General features: G+C 47.5%; 1 protein-coding gene and 1 long non-coding RNA gene across 3 annotated transcripts in view; one reads left to right on the top strand and one right to left on the bottom strand.

The window, feature by feature from the left end:
* Window positions 1-12878, top strand: part of Prkca (protein kinase C alpha) — a 412947-nt gene that overhangs the window by 358233 nt on the left and 41836 nt on the right. For both annotated transcript variants that reach the window (XM_031350714.1, XM_031350715.1), the window contains exons 9-13: window positions 558-695; window positions 2751-2924; window positions 5425-5516; window positions 7925-7987; window positions 8775-8913. In XM_031350714.1, coding sequence (XP_031206574.1) covers window positions 558-695; window positions 2751-2924; window positions 5425-5516; window positions 7925-7987; window positions 8775-8913 — 606 coding nt within the window. The remainder of the gene's footprint in view (window positions 1-557; window positions 696-2750; window positions 2925-5424; window positions 5517-7924; window positions 7988-8774; window positions 8914-12878) is intronic.
* On the bottom strand, window positions 7903-8371 carry LOC116076787. The gene is made up of 2 exons (XR_004113099.1): window positions 8113-8371; window positions 7903-8006 (listed from the first exon to the last, which is right to left on the bottom strand). It is a non-coding gene; the product is annotated as an uncharacterized LOC116076787 (long non-coding RNA).

Raw genomic sequence — 12878 nt, 5'->3', positions numbered from 1 at the left:
CTGTGGGTCATTTTCTCAATTAGTGATCAAGGGGGTAGGGCCCCTTGTGGGTGGTGCCATCCCTGGGCTGGAGGTCTTGGGCTCTATAAGAGAGCAGGCTGAGCAAGCCAGGGGAAGCAAGCCAGTAAGGAACAAACCTCCATGGCCTCTGTGTCAGCTCCTGCTTCCTGACCTGAGTTCCAGTCCTGACTTCCTCTGGTGATCAACAGCAATGTGGAAGTAAGCTGAATAAACCCTTTCCTCCCCAACTTGCTTCTTGGTCATGCCGTTTGTGCAGGAATAGAAACCCTGACTAATACAGACTCTTGGTTGGTTGTCTAGAGCTGTTAACTAAGTGAAGAGAAGAAGAGCATGTTTACTTTGTAGATCTTCTCCCTGGGACATGTAGAACCACCAGCCGTCGTCATTCTTGACCCTTGGATTCCTTTTCTCAGCCCATCTCCCTCTCTTCCCAGCGGACATGAACATCACACTTATTAACACTGAGCTGGCTTCTATCACTCTTTCCTTGGGGCAACAAAATAACCAATGGCTTTTTATGTCTGTGTTTGTTTCAGAAAGCCAAGCTGGGCCCCGCTGGTAACAAAGTCATCAGCCCTTCAGAAGACAGAAAGCAACCATCCAATAACCTGGACAGAGTGAAACTCACAGACTTCAACTTCCTCATGGTGCTGGGGAAGGGAAGTTTTGGAAAGGTAAGAAGGAGGGGTTTTGCATAAAACTCTGGATCAGTGCTGCTCGGTGTGGTCCAAGGCGTCCCTGGAGTCACACAGGCATGAGCCTCACACACTTCACACTTCATTAAAAGCAGTGTTGGAAAGATGACTCGGCAGTCAGGAGTACTTGCTCTCCTTCGAGAGGATCTGGGTTCAGTCCCCAGCACCCTTTGGGCAACTCGGAACCAACCACCTGTAATTCTAGCTCTAGGAGATCCAAAACCTCTGGTCTCCATGGGCACCCATGCTCCCATGCATGTGCTCCACCACACACATGCAAAATTAGAAGTAAAATTAGTCTTTTTTAAAAATTTGAACCCAGTGGTGCTGAGATTAGGGAGATGCCTCAATCAGTAAAGTACTCGCAAGTAGCTCTGAAGCTCAGTGAGGTGTGGTGGCGAGCACTTAGAACCCCAGCACTCGGGACGAGTGGATCCCAAGGCTCACCGGCCAGCCAGCCCAGCTCATTTGACCAGTGCAAGCGCATCAAGACTCTACTTCAAAAAAAAAGAAAAAGAAAAAGAAAAAGAGAAAAGGAAGGAAAGAAGGAAGGAAGAAGCACACGCACCTACACACACACACACACACACACTCACTCACTCACACACTAACCCAGAAAGCAACAGAGAATTAGTTTGTGGTGTCCCCGTTTTCCAATGTTTAGACTACAGGACATGCTTCAAAATGCTAGTTGAATGATTAATTTCCACAACTGAAAGTGGAACTGAACTCGCCCAAAGCCTGGATGGTCATGATGAGACCTTACAATGGGGCCATGTGGACTTGGTCTGTGCATCATCTGTCTGACCTCTGTGGCTCCAAACCTTGTGACAGACCCATGAGCTGATTTTGAGCCTTTTTCTTTGTTTGTGTCCTGCCCTTTAAGGTTGCAAAGGGCACTCACATTTCACTCTCTGAATGCTCTCAGAAAACGTGAATGTGGATAATTCCAAACTAGTTCCAAAGAATATAAAGAATTCCCATTAACAGACAAAGTAGCAACTTCGTATATAAATACCCTACACTGTCTACAATCCTGGATACTTTGAAAAGAAATATGAACAGTGAAAAATTTTAACTTGTGGCATCTTACAATACTTAAAAATCCATATGAAAAGTTTATGTGAGCCAGCTTTCTGCAACTATAATGAATTACCTGAGGTGATTTATGTGTAAAGAGAAAAAGGGTTGTTTTGGCCGGTGGTCTTAGAGTCTGCTTCAGTTCATGATTGAGTGGTCCCACTACTTTCAGCCTCTGGCAGGAGTGTATGATGGGACAAACTTCATCATCATTTCATCAGGCAGGATAAAAACGAGCAAAGAATGTGATCTTTGTCCCACAGTGCCCTTCAAGGGCATTGCACATCCACAGTAACATAAAGACCTGTGATGGTTAGCTTTAACTGTCAATTTAACACAACCTAAAATCCTTTGGAAATAGAGTCTCACTGAGGGATTATCCACATTGGTTTGGACTGTGGGCATGTGCGTGGGGCGTTGTCTTAATTAAGTTAGTTGATAGGGAGAGACCCAGCCCAAAGCACCATTCCCTAGGCAAACCATCCTGAACTGAGTGAGTTGAGCACACGCATTGTATATAGTGATGTCTCTCTGCTCTTGAATGTGGATCTGACTAGATATTTGATGTCCTCGCCTTGACTTCTCCACACTGATGGACTGTAATCTGGAATTGATGGCTGAAATATATCCTTTATCCCTCAAGTTATTTCTTTGTCAGCATATTTTATCAAAGCATCAGAAATTAAGCTAGAACAGACGTTGGCTCCTTACAGGGTCTCCAAGCCCCCATCCTTGTCACACTGAGGAGCAAAACTTCTCCATGTACAACTAAGGGGATGCCACCCATGATGAATCCACAGCAAAATGTGTTAGTATTTTTCCATGAGTCACTCACAGACCTGCACCAGCTGTTGCTGAGCTGTCTCCTGACACCATTCGTCACAACCTCCGCCCCTACTCCCTGTGCCAGATGTCTGCCCACCAGTGTTGAGCCTTCTCTCCTTCTGTCCCCAGGTGATGCTTGCTGACAGGAAGGGAACAGAGGAACTGTACGCCATCAAGATCCTAAAGAAGGATGTGGTGATCCAGGATGACGACGTGGAGTGCACCATGGTGGAGAAGCGGGTGCTGGCCCTGCTCGACAAGCCGCCCTTCCTGACACAGCTGCACTCCTGCTTCCAGACAGTGGTGAGGAGGGCAGCTCCCGTCTAACACTCCCACGCTTGCCTGAAGGCAGCTCCCGTCTAACACTCCCACGCTTGCCTGAAGGCAGCTCCCGTCTAACACTCCCACGCTTGCCTGAAGGCAGCTCCCGTCTAACACTCCCACGCTTGCCTGATGGCAGTTCCCGTCTAACACTCCCACGCTTGCCTGATGGCAGTTCCCGTCTAACACTCCCACACTTGCCTGATGGCGGCTCCTGTCTAACACTCCCACGCTTGCCTGAGGCTACATCATGGTCTCAAGACCCTCAGTACTTTAATCCCGTTCCCCTTAAGCACAGAAAACACTGTTCATCCTTCATTACAGTAGCAATTACATTATGTTAGAAATAATCTAGAGATAATTGGTATCTGTGGGCACATGTTCATGGATTACATACAAATACTAAACCACTTTAAATAAGGGGCCTGCATGTGGGAGGACCTGGGTGTCCATTAGGGTCCTATAAGTGGCTATATGTGAGAGGTCTTTTTCATGTCTGCCCTATGCTAAGACTTACACAAAGCAGTTGTAGATTCACAGCCCTGCCTTCTATTTTAAGCAAACCAGGCTGGCCTTGAACTCAGAGAGCCAGTCTCTGCCTCCCACGAGCTGTGATTAAAGGTGTGTGCCACCATATCTAGCCAGCCCTGCCTTTTAAAGACCACCCCCCCCCCCATCCATCCTGCTGCTATGCCCAGCATTGGAATGCCAGGACACTTTGTTTCCTGAGGAGATCGCCTCTGTATAACGACACAGCAAGAGGTGCGAGCTGTGACCTGTCCTGCAGCCCACAAACTGTGAGAAATAAATCCAAATTATAATATTTCCACTCACATATGAAATTCAAATGTTAACATTCATGACATAAGAAGTCACTTTCTAAGGACAGAGCTACATCTGTCCACTTTCCTGTCACCTGCAGCTGCTTCCTCACTGTGAAGGGCAAGCTCGGGAGTGTGAGAAACAGGCAAACCCTGCACCTGCCATCCAACCCTTCACAGGAGAAAGGTCAGCTGACCTTAGGCACAGAGTAAAATTAAAAAGAAATGTTCAAATTACCAAGGCACCAGCTGTGGAGCTGCCTGGTCTCCACACAAACATAAAAGCCATTGGTTGTTTTGTTTTCTTATTAGTAAACTTGGGGTGGCCCTGACAGATCTTCTCTTCTTGTGATGAACAGCTGAGGGGTTCCCCACCTCCAAGCCCCACTTTCAAAGGCAGTGGTTGTCAGGTCTCACTCCCCCCCCCCCCCCCCCCGACAGCTAGTGTTACAGTCACTGTCTCATTTAAAACTATCCTGTGGTCAGAAACTTATCTGTGCTTAGGCCTCTTTTAAAATCTTGGGAAACACCCTAAATGCCTTTGGAAGCTCAGAGTCTCAAAATGGGAGATTTCTGTGGGCACTGCATGCTCCGAGCCTGCAATGCTGGCACCAGCCGCTGTGTGTCAGCCTTGCAGTGGTCACGCAGTTGGCTCCAAGAGGGCTGGGAGCGCCTGGGAGAACCAGCTGGAAGGTAGGAGGAAGAACCCAATCCCAACCCCGTTCTGTGACCCCAGGGCACCGCACCGGGCACCTGTGCAGCTCTGGAAAACTGCAGAGAAACAAAGTCGGAATTGAAGCCAGAGCGGGGAGTTCCCACAGCCACTTCCAGGCTGTTAACACCAGCTCCATCATCTCTTCCCTCCCCGAGCTGCACTTTAACGTATAATAGCCCTGGTTTAAGGTGGGCGCTTTCCAGAATGGAGCCGAGGTCAGCTCTTACCGCTCTGTTGTACTGGTGCTTATCCCTCCATTAAACTGCTTGGTCTCCCCCATCCGTCCCAGCATAATGACCTCATAACTATGCAGACTTACTTGGCTCAGTGATGTATGCCCTCCGTGAGGCCAGCTCTTAGCATGCCAGTGACAGAAAATGTTTAGAAAAAGGCAGTATTTGAGCACATTCTGGAGGCAAAGGAACATTGATTAAAATCTCCTTTTATAGTTTAAAATCTCCTCCACCCACTGAATATCATTCCATGTGTGTAATTTAGGAGTTCAATATAACCCCAAGAGATATATTTTAGAAGCATCCATTTAAGCACCTTACTGCATTAGCCCAGCATAGCCCCTGGACGTCACAAGCCATCTTTACACATGTGCTCCATCGATGACGGGGGTTAAGATGAAATGATGAGCCCGACTAGGGTCTCCTCACCACCACTAACTTGGAGATGAACTATCCGTATGGGGGAAGTCTGTATGGGGAGGGGGGGGATGTTTGAGGTCTTCACTGTTATGAGATGCATAACTACCCTAGGCTGACATGTTATCAGCCATCACCTGTAGATATTAGAATGCACAATATGCCTCCCCAACCCCGGGAAAAAGATCAAGAAGAGCAGATCTGTCAGGGCCACCCCAAGTTTGCTAATAAGAAAGCAAAGCTGATAAACTCTGCTGGGGAAAGTACCCTACCCACGTGTAAACCTTGCTCTACAGGACCGGCTGTACTTCGTCATGGAATACGTCAACGGCGGGGACCTCATGTACCACATCCAGCAAGTTGGGAAATTTAAGGAGCCACAAGCAGTGTGAGTAATCTTTATTAACATTTTTTTTTTTTTTTTTAGTCCTGAAATTCAAACAGCCTATTACTCCCAACTGAGAACTCCTCCTAGGTAGTATGTCCCAGGGCGACTCTGTTCCCTTGGGTCTCAGCTCTGAAACTTCCCAGAGTAGCAGCCGAGCCAACAGGACTCATGTATAATAGATATTTCTGCTGCACATGCGGTTGCCTGCCTCCCCATCACCTACTAACATCCATATGGATGGAATCCTTCCCCAGTCACTGAGTGGATGGTAGGTCCACACTCACTGTGCATCCAGCAGGAGGGTAAAAGGAATGTGAGGCCCTTGGGGAGCCCATGCTCTCACATGACATTACAAAAAGCCATCCAACAATTCTGACATGTTGCCGAAACTGTACAGGTTAACACAGGGTACCACTAATATCCTAGACTTGGAGGGTGGATGCAGCACAGAACTCGGGGATCCCCAACCCAGAGGTGAGAGGTGCCTTCCAAGGAAAGGATGTGAAGAGATGGGGAGCCAAGTCCAGGGAGTAGCCTGCAGGTTAGGAGGCATAAGGTAGGGAAGGAGCTGGACAGACGAGTGCAAAGCATGCTGGGAGGGCAGCCAACAGAGACAGCAGAGAGAAGGGCGTGACCCACAGAATCCCACGGTTGCCGACTGGCTGCGGCAAGAAGAAAAATAAGGAAGGGGCTGGTGCAAGGGAACCCTTGGGAACCACCGGGGAAGAAGAAATGGAGCTGCTCTTTATTTACAAGGAACATTCTGGAAGACGAAAAGCCAAAGTTGGGGACTGAGGCAGGAGAAGGAAAACCTCTTTAAAGTGACATTGCAGGCCACAGGGAGGACACTGTCCAGGAAGAGGAAAGCTTGTCTTGGAGCATCACACTGGGATGCGCCTTACTTGTGGGAATGCAGGAGCAGGAACCTGAGGAGGCGTCCATCCACAGGGTGGTGGCAGGGGCACGGATAGCCGTGCTCTTTCCCATCTCCTGGGATCCCAGAAGACTGCAACTTAAACAGAAGCAAACTGAGCAAAGAGCTGTCTTCCAGACCTAGATGTGAGGCACAGTGTGCCTGTGCCCATTAGTCAAGTCAGCGAATGGGAACGGGGGCCATGTGTGGTCTGAAATATAAATCATGGGAACCCAGAGCCTCTGTGGGATAATCCACTCCAGAAAGATTAACTCGACACAGGTAGGGACCCCTTTAGTCAAAAGCTTTAAAAAAATAAAGGGGGATTCTTCTGCTTTTGTTTCTCTTAAGAAGCAAATCGGTTTTTTGTTTGTTTGGTTTTTGGGTTTTGTTTTGTTTTGTTGTTTGGTTTTTTTTTTTTTTTTTTTTTTTTTTGTCTTTTGGAAACATCTGCCCTTATCCGCCCCCCTCCATTGTATCAGAGTACTGAGATGCTCAGATTGTAAAATAAAGCTTAATAGCTCAAAGCCAGAAAAAAAAAAAATAAAGGTAACAGAGTGGCCATCTTATGTCACAAAGCAACTGGCTGGTGCCTCGTCTGACGCCCTTCCATACAGCAGAAAAGTTAAAAAGGAAAATAACGTGAAAACCACCCTCGATCCTCTCTCTCCCCCCACCCCACCCCAGCCATGCCCCGGCCTCCCTGCCAGCCCCCACTAAGAACCTGGTCTCCAGCTTGCCTCCACTCTGCAGCTACTGTGTTTATTTTAAGCCTCCTGGGTGTATTCACCCAGGCGTGGACTTGGGGCTCCTTGGACTTCAAAGGCTCCCCAATGCTATGCAAATTTTAAAACATCATTCTGCATTTAATCCGAGTTCCAGATATTAACCTATTAATGATTTTGTAGTGATGGTAATGACTGTTTTTATTATGAATTATTTAAAAGGGCAAACTCAGGCATGAATCATGGTGCGTGTCCCATTTATTCCATCCGGCACTTCAGAAAATGAATAAAGCAGCTAGAGCAGACAGCACACCCGAGGCCTTGTCTTCTGGGAGCGGTTACACTCTCAAACAACAAACTCTGCTCCATCTATGTGTTGGAGAGTCAAAACTATTCCCCCCAACTACTCTCCTGACATAGGAGAGTCTCACCAGTGTTCGCTCCTTAAATCTTTATATTAGAAATTATTTTGTAGGGAATAAATGAGTTCCCCACTTTCTCCAGAAATGAAAAATAAGCTTTTATAACTGGAGAAATGAAGAGGCAAGAGCAGATCCAGCTGTGAAAAGCACATGTGTAGGGTGACCTCAGAGAGAATCAGGATCTCCCTCCACCCCGGGACCCTCGTCTCTCCGCTGCCCCAACATGGGGTGACCTCAGAGAGAGGATCTCCCTCCACCCCGGGGCCCTCGTCTCTCCACTGCCCCAACACGAGTGGAAGAAATACCCAGAAAGCCCCAAAGGTGTCTGAAGCACGCTTTCTTTTGCAGATTCTACGCAGCCGAGATCTCTATTGGACTGTTCTTTCTTCATAAACGAGGAATCATTTACAGGTGTGTTTCGAAGCTCTTCCTGCGGCAGAACGGTGGAGAGGTTTGGGGAAGGGATAGATCCTGTGATGGGGACTCCAGATGTGGAATCAACAGCCCCTTGGGAACACAAACCTGCTGAGACCCACCTGCTTCTGCTGCCACAGGGCAAGCCAGAGTCACTGTTTTGCTTCTAGGCTCAGAGATGTTACTTGTCTCCTTCCTGCGGTCCACATTTCCCACTCTGCCTTTTATCTGAGCAGAGGTCAGAGAGCAGCAGAAACTAGATAGCCAGTCTAGGATCACAGAAGGCACAGGACCTGGGAAGGAGGGAAATGTGGACTGCTGAATCAAGTACATCAGGGTTGCTGTGAAAGTCCGCTACAAAAAAGAAAAAAATATTTTGAATAATTAAGAAGACATTGGCTCTGGCAGGATAGAGGGACATGGAAGGTATCTCTAAACCTGCCATTTGGGATACCTAGCTGTCTGTCTGTGTTCCCACTTCTGTGGAGGATGTTAATAAATCAAATGCCTGGCATCTCTCTGGATGTGTAGCCACAGACCTGATTGGGAATCAGTATTTCAACCATTTATCATTCGTTTGGCATTTAAACATCTACCATATCCCAGTCTCCATTTGGCTCTGGAGAAAGAAAGGCATGGTATTTCCTTGGCCCGTCTCCAGGACTTAGCATGCAAGTGTCACTGAGATGAGCTAGGCAAACGTCCTTACATATCATCAGCTGTAAGAAAGTCAAGGCATGGCATGGCGTGGTGTGGCCTCTGACACTCACCTGCTCCCTTGCAGGGACCTGAAGCTGGATAACGTCATGCTGGACTCAGAAGGGCATATCAAGATCGCCGACTTTGGGATGTGCAAGGAACACATGATGGATGGAGTCACGACCAGGACCTTCTGTGGGACTCCCGATTACATTGCCCCAGAGGTAAGAGTCCTCAGTCATTGCCACCAACCTGCATAGCACACGAGGTCATGTGTGGGTCGTGACCACTGTGTCAGGCAAAGTAGACAAAAAAGACACTCAAATAGGAGAAAGAAACTGGCATGCTTGTCAGCACACAGCGAGGCTACGTTCTACTTCACTGAACTTCTGTTTTTGTTCTGTGTATTTGAAAGGCAGTCACATGGTAAACTGTCTCTCTTGAAAGCCTCTGGTCATAATTATTTCAGAGATACTGGAATTGGGGGAATTTGCTTGTATATTCAATTCGCCTGTAAATGTTGAGTGAGACGGTAGTCACCATCATGACTTCCTGAGCATCTTAGGGGATGAGGTCGCTTGTCTACATGGTGCCGTAATTCTAACATAAGAAGACACAGTTGGTGTGGCTAAAAGCATAGTCAGTTTCATGGTTTGTATATACAATAGAGGCCTAGGTGTCTAGTCTTCAGTATTGTGTGTACTAAAAAGATTTCTTTCCTATTTCAAGAAACTTCCCATATGCCAATAAGAGAGTTGGGTACAGCCTTGGACCATTGTGTACCCATGTTCTGTCCACATTCAGCCCATGGATGCTGAAGTCTTTTCCCATCCTTGCTTCAGTGTGGCGGGAATGTGGGCTCACAGTGGACAGTTGTCTAGCCTCTGCTCTCCACAGAGCCACTGTTGGTATATCCCACATCTGTTCAACCTAATGGCCATGAGTTCACCTCAGATACAAGGATGGTAAGGAAGGTCAGTTCAGAAGTCAGACCCGTGTGAGCTTTAAGCTTGCCTGTTATCTATAGGCTGTAGGGGCTCAGGTCAGTTTCTTAACCTCTGTGCCCTCCCTGCTCTCCTCAAGTCAGTGATAGTAAGAAGTGCCCTGAGAAAGCACCCAGCAGACCCTCACACTTCCCCTTGTTGTTGGCCTGGAGGGAGTCATTATTCCCTGGGAAAACTGAGATCTTGCTTGTTGTTTAGCCTGCAAATAGACTTTAATTATAAATTCAATTTTTAAGTTATATTTACTATGTGTATGTCTGTCTGTGTGTGTGTGTGTGTGTGTGTGTGTGTGTGTGTGTGTGTGCAGATGTGCATGTACATGTGCATATCACACTACCCATATAGAAGTCAGAGAGGAGGGAGGCAGGTCTCCACTTCCACCATATGAGTCTCAAGGATAGAATTCTGGTCATCAGTCTTGGCAACCAGAACCCCACTTACTGAGCCATCTAGCTGGCTGCAGAAATTCTGACTTTGAATAACATGACCAAGGGCATTATCCTGATATTTAACTGACTAGGATCTCTTGGGGTCTAGGGACACTAGTCATTACTACCTCCAGCCACACTCTGAGCTTATAGAATCACATTTTTAAATGTGAAGGATAAAGTACAGTGAAAATTAGAGACTTTGACAGCAGCGTGCCTTCTGAAGCCTCCTACGGCCGACGGGTAAAGAGAAGGCTCTGGGTAAGATCCTACCAGATCCCAGGATGCCTGGGAACAAAGGGAGACAGCAGCGTGGCTAGGAATGAAGGTGGCTTTGAATTTCCTCTCCACGAAGGCCAGGCTTCTGCTGATCAAGCCCATGCCTGCTCATGCCTGCAACACTTCAGCCGTCCACTCTAACCAGGGACGGTGCTCGCCGACAGGTGGAATTATCTATATAACTAAGCTTTGTCCGTTCGAGCAACTTTTATTTCTGTTCGCTATAGGAATGCCCTATTGATACTGTAACCAATAACTATGAACTTGGTAATCTGAATGTTAATTTAATGGGGTCTGGGATGTGAGAATGTCAGAATGCCTGCCTAGCAGGCTCAAGCCCTGGGTTCAACCTAGGGCCACACATACACACATAGAAAATTTTAACACAAAGCTCTAATGGCCAGAAGATCAATGCCATCCTTTCTGGAGCTGGGGGATTTGCTTGTGTATAGAGTCTGCCTGTGAATGTCGAGCGAGGCTGCAGTCACGGTCATGGCTTCTAGGACTCTGGTGATGGTGTTAGGATTCTAATCTCGGAAGACGCAGTCGATGGGCCTAAAAGAGCATGCTTGTTTCCATGGTTTTTATAATCACCAGTGCCCACGTTAGGGTGCACCGTTTCTTCAACGCTTCCCGTGTCTACGAGCTGTGTGCCCTGGTGCACACTGTTTTCTTCCACCTTCCAAGCAGCAGCAGCATCTACTGATCACCGTGGCACTTCCAAGTCCAGCCCTCCCCTCCCCACGGCAGTTCTTGTGATTTAACCTCCCTCCCCAAATACTCTAGATTCATCTCCACGTCTCTAGACCTCAGGTTACATCTGAAAAGTCCTCACTATGCAGAATTAGACTCACCGGTGCTGAGGAGTAGAACCTGGACATCTTTTAGGGAGGAAGACATTCAGGAGGACTCATTTGGATGCTGCTGCCAAACACACTTAAGCATGTTCTAGGCATACTCTGGGAATTTAGGGGACACTTCATGCACAGAAAATAATGTGCCCATGCTGTGAGCACCCTGGTTTCTGAAGCCTCCATTTTTCAGTTCTTTGATAAGTAGCAATAAAAATAGCAACCAGTATGTTGCCTATTGTATACTAGGCACCTCTGATATGGACACACACACACACACACACACACACACACACACGCACACACGCACATACACCTTAGTCCTCAAAGCAAATCCCAAGTGGTTAGCATCAGGCCTTCCTTCAGATGATCACCTTAGACCTCAGAAATATGTCTAAATATGTCAAATTGCTATAGAATGTGAGAATGAAAGGCCAACTCCACGGTCAGACCATCTCTAGACCGCCTCACCATTCAAACCTGAGCAGCTCTTGTGTGCAGACTGCACTCTTACCTGTTTCCCTGGGACAGGTTCCTGCTGTACAGTCCAACATGCTTAACTGTCAACTTGACATACTCCAGAATCCGTTCCCAGTGAGGCACTGTCTACACCCCAGTGAGGCACTGTCTACACCCCAGTGAGGCACTGTCTACACCCCAGTGAGGCACTGTCTACACCAGGTTCTGCCCAGGGCATTTCATAAAAGGATTATGTTGATGTGGGAAGACCAGTCCACTGTGGGCAGCACTGTCCCCCGAGTTAGGATCCTGGGCTATATGAGAGTAGAGAAAGCAAGCCTCATAGCTGAGTACCAGACACACGTGCATCCGTCCTCTGCTGTTGGCCGGGAGGCTCTCTGTCTCAAATTCCTGCTGCCTCAACTTCCCCACAGTGACAGACTGGAACCTGGAATTGTGCTTTAAAAAAAAAAAAAAAAAAAAAAAAAACACTGTCTCCCCTAAGCTACTTTTTCTCAGGGTTTTTTTTATCACAGCAACTAAGCAGGAATAGAGGACCAGGCTGCCTCCTTCCTTCCTTATCTCCTGCTGTCCCATGCCGTAATTAGACGCATGGGCCACCATGCCTGAACAAGGCTCACATTCTTAGAAACTCGCTGTACCAAGTGTGATACCTCCCCTCAGTGCGGACAGTTCAGGGAGGAAACATTCCTGCAGCCACAAGCCACGCCCAGCTTTCTCTCACTGTCCAGTTGGCTCTCACTGAAAACACAGGCACCGCTGCCTGGGACAATGAATGGATACCATCAGGTTATATCTCCAGTTCTCCTCTGCCATCTCTACACCTGACACACATGGCCCCAAGAATATTTACAGTTTGGGGGAAAGGCAAATAGGTTCAAGGTTTCAGAATTTGCTCAAGGGTTAAACTAATTCCATCATCTGTGTAAATCTTCCTGTCAGGCCGAAGCAACATAATTATCTTAGATGGCATTTTCCCCTAATAGGCAAAGCAGAGGCTGAAGTATTTATGGCTATTTGTTCAGAAACCTTGAAATTGATTTATACTGTGGCATCTCCCTAATGGTTGAAGACGGGTCAAAGCAAAGAATGTCACTCACAGAGACAACTCAAGAGTAAAGATGAAAATCCGCAGAGGGTGGTGCCT

The sequence above is a fragment of the Mastomys coucha genome, unplaced genomic scaffold, assembly GCF_008632895.1.
Source record: "Mastomys coucha isolate ucsf_1 unplaced genomic scaffold, UCSF_Mcou_1 pScaffold5, whole genome shotgun sequence".
Classification (NCBI taxonomy): domain Eukaryota; kingdom Metazoa; phylum Chordata; class Mammalia; order Rodentia; family Muridae; genus Mastomys; species Mastomys coucha.
The sequence above is the reverse complement of the archived record's forward strand: the minus strand, read 5'-3'. Positions and strand labels throughout refer to the sequence as shown.